Raw genomic sequence first — 22,050 nt, 5'->3', positions numbered from 1 at the left:
AAATTTAAAGAGTAATTTCAACTAAGAGAAATGGCGTCTGTACATATATTGAAATTTCAGAAGAAGATGGAAATTATTATTATTGTTTTTTTTTTATCCAGGATCTTACTAGCAGATGGCACCAATATGTGACGAGTCATTTGGAATTTGAGAGTCACATTGCAGAATGTATGCAATGGCTTGAAGATATTAAAAATAAATTGGCATATTGCTCTGATCTCAGTGCATCATCACAGAAAGATCTGGAGGGAAAGCTTGAAACTATACAGGTAAGAAAACGTACTAAATGCCTAGATTGCCTCTAGAAGTAGTAGTACCAGTACAATGGTACAGTGCCCACATAGAGAAACCAAAAACGAAATGGAAAACGAAAAGAGAGAAAGATTAGGAGACTCTGTTCCATCCGTGCTTACAAATAATTTAACTGCTGTTTATTTTTACGGTTATGCTTAATATTCCATAATGCACAATCTAGTACAGAAATATAAGTATCCCTTATGGAGTTGAACAAAACTGACATTTAAGTTTTACCGGTACCGTTAGCTTTAAATGCGGTATTTTATATGTAGAATTTTAAATATTATAAGTCTTTTGCTTCCTGTACTTTCTCAACTGATTGTTTGCGATCTATCACCAGCTACTTACAGCAACTTCCCCTAGCTTTCAATATTTGATTCACGCTTGTAAAAATGCAGTACTAGTAAGTAATCAGCAATTTATTATTGTTTGTTAGTCCTTTTAAAACCAACTACCGGTACTAAAAATATGTTTAATACCGTAAAAGGTGCAGTCTTATTGATCTATAGCCTTACATTATAAACCTTATTGAAGATTTTCAAGGTCTCAAAGTGATAGACTCTTTGTGGGATGAATAAAGCATCAAATTTCCTCAACAGAGACACATGTTTAAATATTGGTGAGATCTAGTGGAGTATGTGGCAGAGAATGACGGTGTTTGGGATTTTTGCAGGCTACCTATGTTTTCCCTGTCATAATTCCATTATTTCCCTATTAATTATGATCATATACATACTTTGTGTAATGTAGATTTACCATTTTACGGCAAAAATCTTAAAAGTAATGAATTTTCTAAGAAGGCTACTGTGTTAGTCGAAAACATCATTTTCGAAATGTGAATTTACGAAATCACGTTACAATCACACATTTTTATACTGCACTCATTTTGTACGAGGAGAAAAGAAACACTCTTCTGTAGGTGCATTCATATATTAAGGTTAATTAATTGTATGTATTATGAGAATGTGACTAATAATGTCACAGGAAATTTTGTTCACGCATCGAGAAATAAAATTCAGCTGTATTAAATCTTCGTTTTTTTCTTCCTTTTGTTGCGAATTTAAAGTTTAAATTTTACATTGATTATCATATTATTCTCTTTAATTGTAGGACCTGCTGCTATACAAAGAAGAAGGATTTAGCAAAGTGCAAGGGACTGTTGAGCTCGCCCAAACAGTCTTAGCTAATACAGCTCCTTCAGGTCATGACGCCATTAATCAAATATTGGGAAAATTGCAAGAGGAATGGAGTGCACTTGCCTCCAAAATGATGGAGACGAAGGTAACAGTTTTAGATTCAAGAAAATTATTATATTTTTCATATTTTAAAAGAAATTGTTAAATGGTACATTAAGTTCTGATTTGTAATTACAAATTTCTTTAAGAATCTGACATGTTTTTGCATTGAAGTTTATCATATCTTGAAATATTTATTGAAGTTCCAGTAGATTTAATATTAAATGCATTTCTTGAAAAAGAATACTGTAAAATTTTCGAAATATATTTTTCATTCTTATTATTTCTGTATTTTGTTATTTGCAGACAATTCTGGACGATTCAATACACCGATGGGCAGGATTTCTCGAGCAGATCCATCAGCTAAATAAGACAGTTGAATATCTCGAAAGCGTGTCTAATGAAATATCTGAATTCCAGACAACTATGTCCGAGAAAAGAGCTCAACTTGAAAGAATCAAGGTATTTAATAGTACTTTAAATACTGTATTTCTCTATATGTTTTTCTTCTTCATTTACGAAGATCCTCAGCATCATTCTTTAATACAAAAAATGATATTAAAAATATTATTTCCTGGATAATTTTAAACCTCATATATACTTCACAGACTAATGGCCCGCTCACATTTACATGCTGCGGTACTTCATGGAACGCTAATATTTTCTCTAGTCCACTCTCATTACAGCGATGCAGTGTGGCGCAGCATGGCGTGGATGAACAAAATTGATTAAAGCTATTTTCTGACCTGTAGTGTTTTGTAGTGTGTTACCTATTTCCCTCCAGACATTATCACATAATTGCAATAGTATTTGTGGCTTTTATCATAAATAAATGAGTATTTCTCCAACAAATTAATCAGTTTCAATTCCTAACCTACTATATAAATAAGTTAAGATGCACAGATAGGCTATATAAAAAGGCAGCTGATTGTTGTTATGTCAATAGTTCAGCTCCAAACAGAAAAACCCGAATGTCTGACAACTTACGATTCTGACACGCCATTGAAAATTATTCTTCCTGACAAATACCAAATGTGTCGCTCCGTGCCATGACAAGCCTCTCATTTAAATAAATTAATATTCCACAGCGCTACATGTAAGTGTGAGCGGGCCATAATATGATGTGTTGAATTTGATTTGAAATGTTATAATTTATATTACAGTAAAATTAGGCAGTCTGCTTATAATTTTGTCATAAATAAAATAATCCTTAAGAAAGGTTTACATGTTATTTTTTAAGTATGAGTTAATATTTACAAGTTAAGAACCATTATTTTATGTCATATATATTATTATAGTAATTTAACACACGTTGTGGACATTCTGAAGCTTCGGAGTATGAAGTACATATTTGCATTGCATTTAATTTCAGTGTTTGGAAGAAAAGGTTAGATGTGAAAAAATTGAAGTCGACAGTCTGAAAGCAAAAGCAACAGAAATGCTTGCCAGTGGACAACAAAGTCATGCTGCGTCCCAAGCACAGGAAATACTCAACAAATTTGACACACTTGCTGAAAGAATTAAGGTACCATATTTTGTTACATGATATTACTACTTATATTTAAAATCTAAAATTATTAGAGTAGTCATAAAAGGGCAAGAATTTTTTTTAAGATTGATATGTTCTGTATTATTATTATTATTATTATTATTATTATTATTATTATTATTATTATTATTATTATGTACTGTACTACTGCTTCTACTATTACTTCTACTACTATTACTACCACTACTGCTACTTTAATCACTAAAAATTTGCTGTCATGCCATTTTTTTTAATTTAATTGAATTACTTAAAGATCAAAGTAAATATAAACTGAAATTGACAGCTAATATCTAGTTTATTTATTTTAATTTTCACAAAATAGTAATAGCATTTGCTACTTTTTCGATTTATGTTGTTATATTGTTATTCTTACAAATCAAGAAATTAAATTATATCAACGAAAAAAAACAATATAATAATATGTGTTCGAAAACTTTCAGAACCTTCTATCAGAGCGTGAAGATCAATATAAAGACCATCGCCTATATAAAGAGGCGTATGATGACCTTACCAGTTGGCTGAGTAGAGCAAGAGAGAAGATTCCGTCTATGAAACAGCGACCTTTGAGCGATAAACTAGCAATTGAAAACGCTGTGGCACCTTTAGAAGCCCTCCTAAACAAACAGGCGCAGGGAGAGCTCCTTGTGGAACACCTACAACATACTTGCGAGGTTGCTATTGCAAGCACCTCACCACAAGGGCAAGAGATGCTCCGCAATGAAATACGAGCTCTCAGGGAAAATTTCGAAGGATTATTCAGGGGTTTGTATTGCATGTTATTTCATAATTTAATACAGTAAAATAGGGTGACTTGTTACGCTGGGGGGACTTGATACGTTTTGTAAGTTGATGTTTCGGAACCGAAACATTAACCTACAAAACATATCAAGTTCCCCCATCACCCCATTTTACGGTATTCTTTTAAGTATAGAGATTACTTTCAGAAACAGTGAGATGATGATAATTGGAATAAGAAAGGAAGGTGAACCAAAGTACTTAGATGTTTTTTTTTTCTCTACGACAATTACAGTCAGTACAATTTTTACACGAGCTAATGGAAAATGGAATGCACTGAATCATATATGTACTACACTACACTGAAGTTCGCTTAGGATCTAAGCAAATTCTGGAAATTTTGGAATAATACTCTAAAATATTCTGCAATCATATATTTGTCTGTTTCTAATTGTGTCCGAGAAATCTGGAACAAATGATGAGAATGTTTGTATAGATCGGAAATAATTGTTAAATGTTTCATCATTTTCATAACAGTCTTATCAATTCATCATATATTCACCACTTCCCTCAGAATGTATTTCTGAAGGCCACAAAGAACGTTTACTTCCAATAGTTTACCCTAAAGAACTATTTCATCATTACAGACTAAAACAAAAAGTTTACCATTGATTCCAGAATTTTCCGTGAACACTTTGTATAATCTGAAACAAAAATAGATGTCATGAGTTTTAATATTTCATAATAATAGACATGTCATAAACATGTATAAATATAGGCTCTACCTTCCTTATTTAATAACTAATAAATAATATTTAAAATATTTTATAATTCATATAACAGTACCGGTACTTATTAGCTACTATTATGGTATAACATATTTAGTATTGATGAATAATATTGTTGAAAATAATTTCAACTTATAACAAGTACATTGTCAAGCAAATGTAACATTAATTCAGTGGTTTCATTACTGATTGTCAATATTTAACTTTAAGCCTAATTTAATATACAATTGCATTGCGTGATAAATTAAATATTACAAATAAAGAGAAATTCTGAATCAATTATATATTAATATTTCCTTTCAGTATTATAAAATATAAAGTGTTACTTGGCAGACCTGAGAGGAAAAGACCTTTGGGAAGGCTGAGACGTAGATGGGAGGATAATATTAAAATGGATTTGAGGGAGGTGGGATATGATGGTAGGAACTGGATTAATCTAGTTCAGAATAGGGACTGATGACAGGCAAATGTGAGGGTGGCAATGAACCTCTGGGTTCTCTTAAAAAAAAAAAAATAAATAAAAAATAACATAATGAATAAGATTATATGAATTATATCTTTGTAAACTGTGTTACACATCCATGAAATAAATTATACATATATAGGCTATGTAATTTTAAATTGTGCATGTTCACAGAAAATTATATTTCTGTTTCTAATTGCAGAAATAAAACAACAAAAGGAGCAACTGGAAGCTACAGTGCTACAGTGGCGAGATTACAAAGAGGAATACGAACGTCTCTGTGATTGGTTGCAGCAAATTGATATTCACGTAAAAGCACATAAGACTGCTTTGCTATCGACACTTCAAGAGAAGACCAAGCAAGTGCAAGATGTTAAGGTAAGGTTCTTACTTAAAAAAAGAGTCCGCAAAACAATTTCATGTAAGATCCATAAACTTAGTTATGTATTTATCAGTAAAACGTTACAAGAAACTATTTTAAACATCTATCGTGAATTCTTATACAAGACGTAAATTTTGAAATAACATACAGTTTGTTACAGCCCTAATGTGTTGTCATGTTTTTATTTATAGGATATATTAGATAAGTTGGAAAAAGGTAAAGAACAAATTGACAAATTCAACAATACCGCATCAGTCTTACTATCTTCCCACTTGGATACATACGTCAACAATCAACTGAGACATCTTAATTCAAGATACCAGGTTAGTACATTGTGATGGAATTCAGTCATTTTGTGATATTAAAGAAATTGGCATTGTAATGAAACTTTACTACTTTCTACTTGATAGGTTCAAGTTAATTTGGCTAAAGATGTACTGAAAAAAGTAGAAACAAATCTTGAACAACATCAGGAATATAGCGAAAACTACGAGAAAGCAAAGGCTTGGATTGAGAATGCAAAACAAGTGATATGGGGCTGTGGAGAAACATCTTCCAATAGCAGCCGGGAAGTATTACAAGGCCGATTAGAACAAATTCAGGTCAGTATTATTTCACATTAATTAATTAAGGTCTTTCAGTCCTGAAATGTAGCCCCTTTTGTAGACTGTTGTGAAATTGTAGCTTGACTCTGATAATATGACAATATCTATATAAGAGATTTTGCAAATATATTATATAAATAACAGTAAGTCCTCCTTCAAAATTTGTTGTATATTCTCCTACAGCAGTGATCGCCAAAAGCTGTGTCACGACACATGCCCCTGCCTCCACTCAAGTGTAACCATGTCATCATACCCCCCACCCTCTGTTTACAGTCTTCACTTCGATATAAGACAAGACATTTATCAGCAGCGGACGTACATATGTAATTTTACAAGTGTGTAGGATACAATGTTTCGATGTCTTTTCTAAAACAGAGAACAGATAATATGTAAAAACTTAATTTTAAGGAGCATGGGAGTAAAAGTATTTCTTTTGTGCAGATGCCAAAAATATGAAATACCAGTAGTTAATTTGTTGTAAAATTTTAAATGAAGTATAAAAGAACAATGTACGTTGTCATTATTCTTCTTGATATAAAGACTACCACGCCCTTACCTGTAACTTGAATATTTCATTAATAAACGAAAAATAAAAAGTATCGGCTTATATGTCTTAATTGGAGTAAAATACTTCGACTTTTTTTTCGACGTATGTAGTGTAATTTGAATATTTCATTAATAAATAAATGATAAAAAGTATCGGCTTCTATGTCATAATCGGAGTAAAATACTTCGACTTTTTTTTTCGACGTATTTAGTGTAATTTGAATATTTCATTAATAAATAAACAATAAAAAGTATTTGCTTCTATGTCTTAATTGGAGTAAAATATTTCGACGTTTTTTTTTTTAAATATGTAGCGTAATTTACAATTTCGTGACCAATCTGGTACTTTTTCTAATTTCAAATATCTGCTGATGTAAAGTACACATTCTTTTTATGGTAAATAAGAAAACATATTTTATTTCATTAATAATACAAAAATAATGAATAGGAGGATAAAAGTTAACACGGAAAAAGATGTGTGTAGTTAATAAGTAGAAGAATATTATATTGTTTTTGTTTTCTGGTCACAGTCCGTCTCTGCACTGTTATTCGCTGCATTACCTGAGGAGATACCCACTCCACTCCTCTCCCTGCGATAGTAGTATGCGGATTGCATTTCTATTACGTCACACTTTCGTGGTGTTTGGCAACCACTGTCCTACAGAATAGTAAAATGAAAAGAGAAGACATGTTCCTCCAGCTCCTTTTCCTCTTGAATGTAATATAAGGGTCCATCTTATAAATTTGAAATCACTCTTTATGTGGGTACTGTATCTTATCTCAATTATTTATTTCGTGTAGCCTCTCTTACTGAAGTGTAGGAAATTTCTGTTTACTGAGAAAGCATTGAAGAGATTTTTAGACGAATTTTCCAGCTGGTATCCAACGTCATCCAGAGTTTCTTATGTGAACACTGTACAACATCTTTTCTGTTTCTTGCTTTGAAGACTTCCCGTTTCACGAAATTAATTAACCAAGTTATGAATAATGTAGTAAGACCTGGAACTCGATCACCTGGAAATTTCTCTTGAAATAATCTCCTGAATGATTTCAGTACGATGATATGAATCATAAACAAACAGTCGTTGAGGGATAGAATAATTAGTTCTGTTATTTTCCATTTCACTATTTCTTTCCTACAATCACCAAAAAACACTTGCGTTTTGTTGCTAGCCTTCCACTGGAGTTCTGTTGTGTTCACATTTCACAGATAATCCGTTCATTCAGTATTTTGTAATATCATAATGTCACTGAACAGATTAAATATCTTGTAATATTAATGTAATTTAAGAACATTAATTTTTAACTGAATTGTCTTAATTTAAATAGGAATTGTTGAGGAAACGAGAAGAGGGTCAGAATCTGATTCACTTGACCGTGAACTGTGGAGAGAAAGTACTTCGTAATACACGATCAGATGGTCGGGATATTATTAATAACCAGTTGAAGGAAATTCAGAATGACTGGGATCGCCTTGTGAGAAAAATATCAACAGCAAAGGTACACTTGGAAACGAGCCTCCTCCAGTGGGCTGACTACAGTTCGTCTTATAATCAATTGCAGCAGTGGATCACAGATCGCGAGGCTAAGTTGCAACAAGTTTCTGAACAGAAGGTTAGTAAACAGTAGTAAAACTTTGCACATAACTACCGGTACATCTTAATTAAAGGCTACCCTATAGGACACAACATACATGAGATGTAACTAATTATAGTTATGGAATTATAGCATTAATTTTTTATATTTATAGCAAAATTGTTTTTAAAAATATCATTTTCTAACATCAATTACTGGTATTTGAAGAAATAGTGTTTATTAGCTGAAACCGGTTTTTCTATTTTATGTGTTTGAGAGAGGTAAACGAAAATAAGACATATAGTCTAAATGGTATTGGACATACCTGATCAATGTTACATTGTTTAGTTAAGCGACTATACAGTAGTTTCAATTATGTTGCCAAAAAAAAAAAGAGAGAGAAAAAATAAACAAAGAAACAAGAAACTGCAGTCTTCCAAATTCATTTGTGTATTGTTTGTTTTTCTTATCACTATCAAAATCTACTACTATATTTGATAATTAGACATTAATTTTTAGATAGCACTTAGGCGTTGCTAAAATAATATGAAATTAGAGTTTGTCTTTGAATGTAGTAGTTGTTAGATTATGAATGCCTTATGTTTACTCCTCAATTGAAGCTTTGCCCTGAATAGGGATCTAAGCGCCACAGTCGTCGAAAACAAATTATTAGTGGAATAGGAATCTATGATAATTTCTCTGTCATTATGGGGACATCCATCGGCAGCTATGGCAACTATATCAGGTTGAAATTTCGAAGCCGAAGTTCGTTCGTTGTGGAAGACAGACCTAGCTCCAGTTAGTTTTTCTTAAATGTCTCAAAAGAATAAAATTGGAGCTTAGATCCCTATTCGGGGCAAGGCTTTAATTATTGTATTGTATTGTATTTATTTATTCTCTTCATAATCTATTACAGATTATAGATTCATTATTAGGTATTCACACAAACATACATACACACACAAAATGAGATTTCTGATATGAATTTAATTATTATTTTGCAGACTTCAAAAGCAAAGAAACCTCCAATAGTAGGCTTGAGTTCTCTGAGCATTGGAGAAAGGAAAGCCACTCTTCGTCAGACAAACAGTATCGTTCAGGACATCGTGTCATTTGAACCAATGATCCAGTCGGTGACGTCTAAAGCAGAAGATCTGCTGCAAGCACAGCCAGCATCAGAGATATCGACCAAGTATGAGACTCTGAGTAAACATGCCAAGGAATTATATGCCAAACAGAAGGAAACTGTGGAACAGCATCAAGCTTTTATAGATGCTGGAAATGATTTCATGCAATGGATTCGAGCTGCAAAGGAGAAACTCAGCAAATGTTCAGAGCCAACTGGTGACAAAGAGTCACTCAGCAGCAAGTTATCACAGTTGAAGGTAAGCAAATTCATTAATCATGTTTATGAATCTTATATATACCCTACGTGAATAATGCATACAGTGTGTCATAAAAAGATTGGGACAAACTTAGTGGAGTTGTAGGGGAAGACTAAAATGTCTTCCGCAATATGAGATAGAGTATACTGGTATAATATCTGCTGAAGCCTCCTTTATGTTTCTGTTTGTGTGCAATCACGCTTAAACGTGTATTTGCGTGTTTACAAAAACAGAAGGTCACCGTTTTTGGCATGTGAAATAAGTAGTGGGAACGTTAAGCATGAGTGTTTTACATTTGCCGTAGTCAGTCTGACAACTGTGTTGGCAAATGACTGATGTGACGTGTATAGAAAGTGGTACCATTCTCAGCTACACTAGCAACATGCTCACAAACTGGGCACTATATATCTAGGACACACGCCAAAAAAGCTGGCGCCAGCTATACTAGTAAATAAAGAATATTATACAATTATTTTACTGTATTTGTTTCTTAGGTTCTGGAGAGTGAACAAGAAGAAGGTCAGAAGAAACTGGAAAAAGCCCTGGAACAAGGAGATGTTGCATGCCAGGTTGCAGATCCAGATGATAAGGAAGTAATAGAGGAAGAAGTTGGTTTGCTACAAGAAGAATATGACACATATGTGTAAGTTCTAGTCCCACAATGTTTAAGGCAAAAATGTAATAATTGTTTTCTTCTTAAATTTTTCCATTTTATATTTTTTTCTTTGTGTCTTAAATAACTTCAACAAATCTAATATCCACAAAATTCTTCGTGACTATTAAAGAAAATATCGAATTCGAATCCTTAACTTACATTATACAACTGTTGCAGGTAATAAAAGTTCCTCTCAGTTGTGTTGTTTAAAACAGTAAGCCTACCTCGCGCCATGTTGAACACTTATTAAACAAGGAGTTTCCTACATGCGAATGTCAATTCTTTGTCCATAAGCCTGGAAGTAGTGGGGATAGAGCAGACCATCAGACTCAGTTCTCGACAGCATATTGTTATTATTATTATTATTATTATTATTATTATTATTATTATTATTATTATTATTATTATTATTATTCCCCCCCCAAACTGTTGACTGTTTGTTCTTGAGACTGTTATAGCTTCATAACTATTTTGCTAACAAAATAAGCATTTTCTTCTTCGGGTAAAATCAGTTTACTATTTGTTTATATAATTTCAATTGCTTACTTTTGTTCTCATTCATTTGTCTCTACAGCAACATGTATAAATATTTTTTTGCTATATAATTAAAAATGTTTAAAGTAATTTATATTTTATATATCTAGTGAATCCTTGAGTCGGTCAAGTAACCTTCTGGAGGTTGCCATTGTAAAGTGGACAGAATACCAAGATCAATATGTAGACGCCAGTGAATGGCTCACCCAGACAGAACAAGTTGTGCAGACATTTAACAGACTTCAGGACAGCTTAGAAGAGAAGAAAAACGTTTTGGAACAGTTCCAAGTAAGTAATTTTACTTTATATTATATTTATTTGTATAGGGTGACTAGACATCTCCTGTTTCTGGGAGCAGTTCCTCATTTTGAATTATTATCTTCGTTTTTGTCCCCGGAAAACAGTTTTTCACCTGATTTTAATTTGTAACATTTTACTTGCAGATTAAGTATGTTCGTGGAACTGTTGCAATTGATCTAAGTTTCTATACAGTGTCCCCTGTTGGACCAGTAAAGCTTGGCCGCCACCCTAAAATTTATATAGCTTCATTAAAAAGATGACAGAATCACATGAGATATATGGCCGATAAGTTATGATTTCCATTGAGAAAAAGTATTAGCGAATTTTATTTTATATTTCAAACATGATATGCTTTAACACAAGTTACACAAAGAAATTTGAACTAGAACATTAATCTTTATTAATTTTCATCCATAGGTACATTTGCAAACGTTATTCGACTGGCAGAAAGAATTAGACAGACTTAATATGAGAGCTCAGATGTTGCTGGAGACTTGTTCTGATACCAGAATAAGCAACGCTGTTACTCAGATGACAACGAAATATAATACCTTATTATCTCTCGCCAAAGAGATCATGAGACGACTTGAACTGCACTATCAGGTAATACACAACACAGCCCCGTCCTTGATGCGGAAGTAGTCTGTTTTAATCATACAGCACTATGCGCCATTACTCTTCGTCAAGTCATTGGCTTATTGCACAAACTCCGTACTCATTTAACATCAAAGAGTAGTGCTTAAGATTCTGGTCTATACTTATGGCTGGAGTACCAGTAGTTGTATAATCTGAACTATCTTCTCTTATGACACACGATATAGAAATATGATACAATGATTTTATATATTTATTAATACCCTATTTATTTCATTCAATATGCTAAGGTTCATTCCATCTTCTCTCCAAAACCCAGTCAGTAGCCATACATGTAAATGTTTCGACTTCCGTCCAACATAGCCTTTGCTGTAAACTTTTAAATTAAAATCTTACTATTTCACAGGCATTACACTTTTAATGAAATGTTTAAGCGTAGGTATATTACAACTATCTCTGATGTAAAATTTTAAATTAAAATGTTATTGTATCAGAGGCACTATCTTAACATGTTTAAGCCAGTATTACAATAATCTTTGATGTAAAATTTTAACTGAAAATGTTACTGTTTCATAGATATTGATTTTAATGCAATGTTTAAGCCTGTGAGTTACGATTGATAGGTTAAAATATACATTATTATAATTAAAAATATTCCGAAGTGAAAATATAATGTATGGATTCCTTCCACTTATTATAATTTATTGCTACTGGTAATGGAGCTATTAAATAGGAAAGGGAAAAGAAAGAAAGAAATCTAGAGGGGAATAGAAGAGGTGTGCATTTACTTTAGGTTTGGCTACATTAAAATATAATTTTTTCCTTTAGCGTAATGTGCCATTAAATTTTCACTATTTAAAATCTGTTTTAAAAATGCACATTAAACAAACATGTCTAGTCATTCTACTATAAAACAGATAATGTGATTACGTTAAAAAATTTTCGAATTAAACAATTGAAAACAAGTGCTCCCTCTAATTCGTATGTTAAAAATTTTATTTTCCATTTTATATAGTATTAAATATGTAAAAGAAAAAAAATACCGTATTAATTTTTCAAAAACTCTGAGAATTTCACATAATGTAATCTTATTCAAGAATGTATCATAAGTATTATTGTTTCATAGGATTAATAAAATATAAGAATTATAAAGAAATTTATTTATATTTTGAGATTTATTTAGCCATCCACGTGAACTAGAAGGCATGTTCAGAGCTAGTGAGAGAATTGTTTGGCATTATGGAAAATAGTCGAATAAGTGTGAAAGGAGTAGCTCTGTAAACGATAAGTTACATAGCTATAGTATATTTTGTTATACTGTTATTTTTTTTAATTGGAATACGAGTTTCTTAGTAATTAAAAGAAAAAGGATACAATACATTCCATGTAAAAAAACTGTCATACGACTTTATTTTGGATAATTGATTTACCATTAAAATGATGTACGGTATGTGTATCCTCTGTAGATTTTTTGTGTTTGTGATCATATTGTGTGTATTATTCAGGAACATCAGCAGCATAACACACTCTATCAAGAATGTCAAGATTGGGTTGATCGCACAAGAGATCGGTTGAACGAATGTACTGAAATACCCAGTACATTACCGGAGGTGAATAATAAGTTGCAGAGTGTGAAAGGAATTAGACAGTCACTTGAACAAGGCCAGAACAAACTTAGGTATAGTATAACTGTAATGATTAAGTTAATTTTATCTTAAACTTAGTTTAGTTCAACATGTTCTGTAATGTACATTTAGACAAACCAAAAGATAATTATTTTACTTTATTCTGTTCAGTATAAAATAAATACTGGTATTTTCGAAATTAAACGTAAGTTAAGTATTCTTAAATTAACTTAATGCACATTTATTTCAGATATTTGTTAGAGTTAAAGGAAAAAGTGGCTCTGAACACCGAGCAGAATGGTGCTGCGAAGATAAAAGAAGATACAGAAAATCTTCAACAGGAATTTGACAAATTAATGATAGATGTACAAGACTTACGGCAAAAACTTACAAGCAGAGCTGCACAGCTGGAAGAAATTATCAAGGTATAAATTTAAAACTACATATTACAAAAGAGGACGAAAGCAGTTTCCTGTATTTATGATACAGAATTAACCCTGCTGTATACGACATTATAGCAATAAAATTTTCCATTTAATTTTTCATCATGTAAAATGAGCAATGTTAGTTATTGCACATTAATTTTTATGTGATCTTTTCATCTTAAATTCATTTCCTTCTTTTGTCAGCTGTTTAAATTTATTAGAGCCTATACTTATTTCCCATCTTATTTCATGATGTTCGACATATCCTCTTCAATTTATATTGAAAAAGATGTGTGATATTTGTTGGATTTTATTGTCAGTGCTGTGTTTATATTAAAATAATATCCCTGATTAACATATTGTTTCACATGATACAGTACATCATCTTTATTAATGGAATATATTATTAAAAATTCAATATTATAATGAAATGTTGTGGCTCAAAAATTTTGCATCGCTAGAATCGACTAAACATCTGATTCTATAACATGTTGTTTTACCTCTTAAATGGTTCGTATAACAACATATAGTCTACACTTAATTCAAACCCAGCATTCGCCGATCTTACACCTTCCTCTGAGTCTCCGCATACGATCCATATATCTTAATCTTGTGTATCATCTGATATCTTATTTGTCTCCGGACTTTTCTCCCGTTAATCATTCCTTCAACTGCATCCTTCAGTAGCAGTATCTTCTCAGCCAGTAACCGTGCAAATTTTTTTTCTTTTCCTGGTCAGTTTCAGCATTACACTTCCTTCATCCACTCTTTCTAGTACAGCTTCATTTCTTATTTTGTCTGTCCATTTCACACCTTCCATTCTCCTTCATATACACATTTCAAATGCTTCTAGTCGTTCTTTACACTCTGTTGTAATGTTTAAGTTTTTGCCCCATACAACACTACATTCCACGCAATTCAAATACATACAGTATATATTTGAATTGATGTGTAGGAATTAGGTAGTCAGAATATAAATAATAATAGGAAAAAGCGCACGAATGTGGATAGAATTTGTTGATTAACTTTTCCATCCTATATTCATTTAGATTATTTGAGGGTTTAGAGTAGTATTGTAATGGTATCTCTCGCACTGTTTACCACATAGTTTACACATGGATTCTCATTCGAGTGGTGATAATGTTTATTCACACAGAACTTGTGGCAGAAGCTGTGTTCTGCCAGTCACATGATGAAATATAAAACATATTTAAGGGAAATTTAGAAAAAAAAAACATAGAAGTAAAAAGTTTGTGAAAACATGTGCTAATATTGTGGACTTTAGTATTCACCTGGTATTACAGGCAGGTGAATAAAATATACAGTATATTATTTCTCTCCCTAAAAATAGCCTTTAAAGAAACTTTGACATTGCTAATTCTATGTGATGTACTTTTTTAATTATTTTCTGCGGTTCTAACAATATATAATCGGTTACTTTTCAGGCCCATAAATTCCTTGCTGACTGGCTTCATGAGATAGAGCAGAAAGTAAAATCTGATGAAGGAATACATTTTAATGATCTGAGTGAGAAACGGGCAACATTAGAGAAGTTCCGCTCACTGCAGCGGGATATTGACATGCATAGTGAAATGGTAGACAGACTGAAGAGTCGACTTGCAGATGATCCAACACTTTCTGCCAAGGATTATGAAGATAGCATAAAGAAATATCAAACTCTGAAAGAACAAGTCGCCAGAAATATTGTTGTAAGTATAAGAATTATTATAGATATAATTTTGTGCAATGGCAGGACCCTTAACATTGTTGCTATTCACTCTGGCTCTACAAGTGTGGCTCATAGTTGTTACTAATGTCAAGAAATGTAGACCACTTAGTTCGTCAGAGACTATCCAGAGTGCACTATAGGTGGCGAGTGTACATTACACTCCTAATGAATGATTAAAGGAGAATTGTTGGGATATTATATGGGAACCAGAGTACCAGGGAAGAATCCTGTGTTGCCTGGATTACAGGCTTACTCAACACAAGTTATAAATTCAGGGTGGATCAACCGGGATTTGAACCCGGGCATCTAGCCTATAAGCCCAGCATGCTAGCACTGAGCCACTGTGGCGATTATATACTTTCACATAGATTGTAATATTATTACATGGAATTAAATAGCTTATTTTTTATATGATTTTAAATTTTCAATCTTCACATGTTCATTGTACATTTCTGCAGTAGAGGATTAATATTACATGTAAATGAAAGAGCTTCTCTATTGTGAGCTATATTTTAACCCAGATATGGCTGACATCCTTCCACAAGAATTTGTTTAGAAGCACATCAGTCTTCACTTGTAATTATTTTGATATGAATACAGCTAACATCCTTACAGAAGGAGGCTGTTTTTGAAAAACCAAATGAATGAAAAATCTACAGTCTCAGTGTATATGTTACATTGAAAAAAATGAGATGTACTGTATCATTAAAAGTTTAAGAGAATTTCAAACAAAAATAATTGAGCCTTAACTGGGTTAAATTAAAATATATTAATATATCGTCGTTGTTTTTATGAAATCATCTATGTGACAATACAGAAAATAATTTTTCAGGAGTAAGAAAAAATTAATTAAAAATTTAATGGGCGTACATAAGAATATGAAATAATTCTGTAGAAAACGTTGGTGAATATAATGAACATAAATGACGTCATCGAGGATCAGTGTAGGCCTATTGACTTTTAATTAATTTTTTCTTCCTCTTGTAAAATTGTTTTCTGTACTGTCACATAGGTGGTTTCATAAAAACTACGATATACTGTGTAGCGTTTTTATTTAAGTTTCACTATGAGAAACACTTTTATTTAATATAAAATACAGTTCTTAATGCTGGACAAAAAGAGAGAGAGGAAAAGATGCTGAGGTAGAAGAAATAAGAGAAGGGAGACAAAGAGAGCAAAAACTATCCTCTCTTTTGGAAAAGCAACAAATCTTGCACTTCACTCTCAACGTCCCTGAATTTTAACAATATACCTGCAGTAATTAATATGTGGAGTAGTATACATGATTATGTTGACAATTAACACTGTAATTTGAAATTTGATACTTTATATGATTTGGTGTGAGGAATTTTGAAGTGACGAGCGTAAAATTATTATAATTTAGGATATGATGGACGGAGATTGTAACACTATTAGATCTGACATGATAAGATGTTAATAATGTTAAGTCACCGCAACAGAAAGAATGCATAACTACTAAGAACGTTCATAAATAATTTGATCTTAAGACTAAATTAGCACTTACCATACGATAATTACGCCTTGATACAGTAAGAGTATTATTAAAAATACCGGTATAAATAAATGTCTTTAAGAATTTAAGTGCTTACCAAGTACTGATAGTTAATATCTAACACACTTTATAAATGACCTAATGTTAATTTCATCATGTTGTTAGTGTTCGTTCGTAAAGTATCTACTATTCTAATAATAAATGTGTTATTTATGACGTAAATTTTGGATTTTTGTTATATGTTACAGACCTTGGAAAAACAAACCAAACACCATGAACAATATAAGCAAGCTTATATTGATGCATACGATTGGGTTCGAAAAACAAGAGTAGAAATTCAACAGTGTAGCGATCCTCATGGAGAGAAAGAACATACAATAGAGAAAGAAAAGAAAATGGCTGATATTGCTGCAGCAATGTCAGAAGGTAAGTAATATTTATCACCTGCAAAATAATAGTGTTGAGTCAATCCTAGTTTTGTGGTGATGCTATGGTTTGTAACACTAATTTCAGAAAAGATCATTGATTCATTCATTCATAGTTTTCTGCCTAAGGACAGGTCTTTCACTGCAAACCTAGCATTCTCCAATCTTCCTTATTTTCTACCTTCCTTTTGGTCTCCGCATATCCATATATCTATATGTTGTCTATCATCTGATATCTTCTGACCCAAACTTATAAAAGGTCATAACAAGGTACGTTAAAAGAGTGTAATTAAACCTCTGCTTAGAGAAAAAGAATACTGGTACTTATTTATTATTGACTCTTTCTGTAACTTATTGTCCAAGAGCGTGTTATCATTAATTACAGTATAGTCTATGCCAAAACAAACAGCACTGAAAATGGGCACTAGACTTTTATGTAACTAGTAGGGTAATCTATAAACTGCAGTTAAGTGAAACGTCTAAAAATCTGAACATAAAGATATCTTTGTAGAACAAAATTCCATGTTCACTGACACTGTTTTTGTATAAAACACATGATCAAAATGCCTCCCATTATTTTTCTATATAACATTCATAACATTCACGTAGATTCCCAAGCATGTTTTAAATAGAGGTTGCTGCAGTGCAATGTTAAAATTATTCATTTCTTGATATGTATATTATTTTTCAATTAAAAGGTGAGAATCTAGTGCAGAAGGCAATAGATTTAAGCAACACTGTCCTGGAGACAACTGGAAACGAAGGTCAGGACAGCCTTAAACAGGAAATTCAACAACTTAAAACAGATTGGGAAGGACTGAGAGTAATCTGTAAAGATTCTCAAAAACTCCTCACCAAATGCATTGCGTCTTGGAACGATTTCGCTAATACTTTCAACAAAATGACAAATTGGCTCGATGCATTCCAGAAGAAGGTAGATGAAGAGGTGAATGGAGATAAGAAGACTCCAGAAGATCTACAAAGATGCAGGGTTAGTTTATAGTTAATTTCTTATGATTTACTGATACATTACTATTTATATTTTTCATTATGTTTACTGATACATTACTATTTATATTTTTCATTATGTTTACTATACTATTTCCAAAAGAGATATAAATAATAATAACAACATAATATTTAATTGAAAAGGATAAAATTGTATGCTGCTATAGAATAAAATTACTTAATTATTATTTAATTTATAATTAGAAATAACTTTTAATTTTGTAAATAGTTCTGCGTTTCTAAACGTTATAGACCCACAATCCTTTAATTACTATTAATTTTAATATTTTTGATCATTCAGTTTTCAGATTTTAGAATATTGGAAAGTAAACATTTCTTTGTATAATACAATAGACATGAAATAAGATATCTGTAAAATAACCTTATTTATTTACTACTTCCATGGTATGGTATTCAAACTTCAGGTGGCCTAAATCACAAGCTTTCTCCTTTATAAAATAAGCTACAAACTCAAAACTGAAGAATGGTATTTTTTCTTTCACTAATTCCCAAATTATTTGATAATTTGCTTACATTTTCTTTAATTTTATATTAATGAAAATCGTGATCTTGTTAATCATGCCACTTTATAGACTGTGTCTATTTCAAATAAGAAAATGAAATCGACTTAATGTTTGTAATCCATAACTATAGGCACTTCTTCAAGAAGCTGTACAGCAAAAGGTTGTTATGGAAGAGCTGAACGATCGCTGTGAAGTGCTAATGGAATTGAGTGCCTGCAGCCGGGTTAGGGACCAGACAGTGCAACTGCAAGCATTGTATACAAACCTTCTCACAACAGTCCAGGTCTGTATTTAACTTCTATTCTTTGGCAGGTATTCTATATGCCTTCAGATATTTCTTTGAAGTGTATGTGAAATTATTTTTATATTTATAACATTTTGGAGGAGTTACTTAGTGGAATGAAGTTCTGTGTATTACCAATATCTTTAACATTACAGTAGAACTCCGATTATCCGTCTCCCTATTAACCGATTGGCGGATTATCTGACTGTCTTTCTTTCGCGTTTATTATTATTTTTTTTTTGCTACAGAAATATATGAAGTACTGTACATTATATTAGCACGTTATTTTTTTTCTAGAGAGAGATATTACAGAACATTGCCCTTACACAGAATGGTCTACTGTTTGTATTGTCGAACTGTATAACTTCTATATAAAATGTCTTCCATGGGTATCAAAATAAATCATGTTATTCTAAGTACCGGTATAAAAAAGTGCAAGTAACTGAGTGATTTGGGGAACGAGAAACTGTGGTTCATCTCAAAATATGAGATTGGAATCATAACTGTGTGCAAATTAATAACATTCAAGGATAAATTGTATAAACTATATACATCTACAACACAAGGCCTCCACTATCCATATCTTTCCACAGACAGCCAATGTAAGGAGTTTCCTTGCCTCCAAAACCCGTTGTTAACAACCAGACTTACATTAGTGAACTTCTGATCCACTACCTAGCGTGTTCAATACATGACCATAGAGAAAATTACGAAAGTGTAAACTTTTTTCACTAAATTTACGAAAATAGTTTAACTTATGGTACGGTTTATCCGATTTTTTCAATTAACCGTTCAGCCTACCCCCTTCATTGCCATGGATAATAGAGGTTTTACTGTATATAGAATTTCAATTTGATGCCATATTTCTCTTTGTTATCCATAGTTTCATTATGTATTAATAAACTAGCAATTGGAATTCAGTTTAAGCTTGAAGTTTATTGCAATGGTACAGTAACGAGTAAAGCAATTCAGTTAATATCATCTTCAATTTGATAACACTGACGAATTTACTTATAATAATGCTTATGGTTTTCTACTCAGGGCCTCGTTTCCCGTGTGGAGAAGAATTTATCAGATCATACAGAATTCTTGAAAGCAAAGGAAGAATTTGATGCCTGGTTAAAGCGAGCCCATGGCACAGTACAAGATTGTATTGGAATTACTGATGAAGAATCTATCAATGACAAATTGGAAACTATTGAGGTAAAAACTTGGTGAAAATTTGAAATTTTAAGTTTAAAAGTACAGGTTGTTAGTATGAAAGATAGATATAAATAAAAACGCAAAGGTTGAGGTAAAGGTATCCCTTATATGAAGTTGCTTGGAGGGCATGAAAGTAGAGCCCATGCTTTCATGACCTTGGCACTCATGAGGTGGTATAATGGGCATTATGCTCCGTCCACTTTTTTATCACCGGGAAAGATGTGGTGCTCATCTGACTGCCACGAATAAAAACATTCTCACCTTAACAATAATTTTAAGAAGAGCAGTTTTCCTAACAAGATAATGCAAGAAATGCTCGTTTTCTTCTCTGCATATGTCAGTACAACGAAGTTCGTGTAAAAAATATGGAATGAACAAAAGGTTACATGAGGGCATTTTGGTTAGAGAATTTTCGAGGTGGTTATTCCGCTGAAATATAGCCCTAGTTTTGACATTTTAGTTGCTTTACAGTATTTTTAATATCAACTCGTAAGAAATCCTTATTACTTTTGCTAAGACAATAATTAAAATGTTGAATATGATGATATCACGGTCTAGTATATAGTCACGAAGCTCAATACGTAGTAAATATGCATCCATAGCTAGTTGCTAACCACTAGGATTGCTGCTATCGCCTCATTACAGACAATGCAAAATAGTACCTGCACAGTCTATTGTTCCTAGTACCCTCAAAACTCAAGCTTCGTGACTGTATATACTAGACTGTAATGATACAGTACCTTCTATTTGTCTTTAAGTTGCATGCCTAAGTGACAAGATATTTTTAGATTTACCTATTTTGTAAAGTTTGTGAATGAAAACTCTCTTTCTTGTAGCTGGTGTCTACACGCATGACTGAAGGGCAGCATCTCATGTCATTAATGCAGGATGTTTTTACAAGAGCCATTAACACATCTCCAACAGAACAGCAGGCAACAATTCGTGAAGACATGGCATATTTGCGTAACAGTTGGGAACAGCTGAATATTGACTTAAAATCTGTTATGGCTCAACTGAAGGTAATGACTGATAATATATTTTTCTTTAGAATTAAATTTCAATTTTTTTCATACCTGTCAGTTGCAATTAGTCTGTTGTTTAATCTAAAAATGATGCCTTCTTGTTTGTAATTAATTGTAATAATTTCTCGACGTGCTAGAAACAGTCTTTATTTCATATAAGTGACATATTGTATTTTTTAGTTAAATAATCGCTTCGTAATTTGCAATTCTTACAGTAAATATCAGTTTCCTCCTGAGTTTAGTTCTGCAATTCCAGGACGTTGGCAATCTAATATAATTTAGTAGACAACTTTTTTAACAAAATTGTATGCCTTCTAGGGAAACTTTCATTATACTATTGTCATGGCACTTTTTAGTTTGATGCCAACATCCACATCTTCCTAAGCCAGCATTTACAACTTAAAAATAATTTTGTTTCTTTAAAGTATATTCACTGAATAGGCAAAGCATGCAAATGACAATAATATTATTTACAAATTCAAAATCACTGCGCCAATATGGATGATCATGCAGAAATCACGTGTTAAAATTTTTAAACATCTTTAGCTAAATACTAAACAACATTACAATTTTATTTCAATTTTCTATATACACGTTTAACAAATATATTTTCACTGATTAATTACCAACTTATTTACTGTGTTAATATT

At 32.1% G+C, this 22,050-nt stretch overlaps 1 protein-coding gene across 7 annotated transcripts in view; it reads left to right on the top strand.

Annotated features, from left to right (window-relative positions):
• Msp300 (Muscle-specific protein 300 kDa) overlaps positions 1-22,050 on the top strand; it is a 1,097,375-nt gene that overhangs the window by 755,956 nt on the left and 319,369 nt on the right. For all 7 annotated transcript variants that reach the window (XM_069830616.1, XM_069830615.1, XM_069830612.1 and 4 more), the window contains 21 exons: positions 102-269; positions 1,408-1,578; positions 1,839-1,994; positions 2,905-3,057; positions 3,522-3,843; positions 5,270-5,445; positions 5,641-5,772; positions 5,860-6,051; positions 7,930-8,214; positions 9,180-9,560; positions 10,055-10,203; positions 10,860-11,037; positions 11,467-11,652; positions 13,149-13,321; positions 13,519-13,693; positions 15,139-15,402; positions 17,184-17,361; positions 18,059-18,351; positions 19,023-19,175; positions 20,217-20,378; positions 21,215-21,397. In XM_069830616.1, the coding sequence (XP_069686717.1) occupies positions 102-269; positions 1,408-1,578; positions 1,839-1,994; positions 2,905-3,057; positions 3,522-3,843; positions 5,270-5,445; positions 5,641-5,772; positions 5,860-6,051; positions 7,930-8,214; positions 9,180-9,560; positions 10,055-10,203; positions 10,860-11,037; positions 11,467-11,652; positions 13,149-13,321; positions 13,519-13,693; positions 15,139-15,402; positions 17,184-17,361; positions 18,059-18,351; positions 19,023-19,175; positions 20,217-20,378; positions 21,215-21,397 (4,230 nt within the window). The remainder of the gene's footprint in view (positions 1-101; positions 270-1,407; positions 1,579-1,838; positions 1,995-2,904; positions 3,058-3,521; positions 3,844-5,269; positions 5,446-5,640; positions 5,773-5,859; positions 6,052-7,929; positions 8,215-9,179; positions 9,561-10,054; positions 10,204-10,859; positions 11,038-11,466; positions 11,653-13,148; positions 13,322-13,518; positions 13,694-15,138; positions 15,403-17,183; positions 17,362-18,058; positions 18,352-19,022; positions 19,176-20,216; positions 20,379-21,214; positions 21,398-22,050) is intronic.

The sequence above is a fragment of the Periplaneta americana genome, chromosome 7 (assembly GCF_040183065.1).
Source record: "Periplaneta americana isolate PAMFEO1 chromosome 7, P.americana_PAMFEO1_priV1, whole genome shotgun sequence".
NCBI classification, from domain to species: domain Eukaryota; kingdom Metazoa; phylum Arthropoda; class Insecta; order Blattodea; family Blattidae; genus Periplaneta; species Periplaneta americana.
Note: the sequence above shows the minus strand (reverse complement) of the source record. Positions and strands in the feature narration are given on the sequence as shown.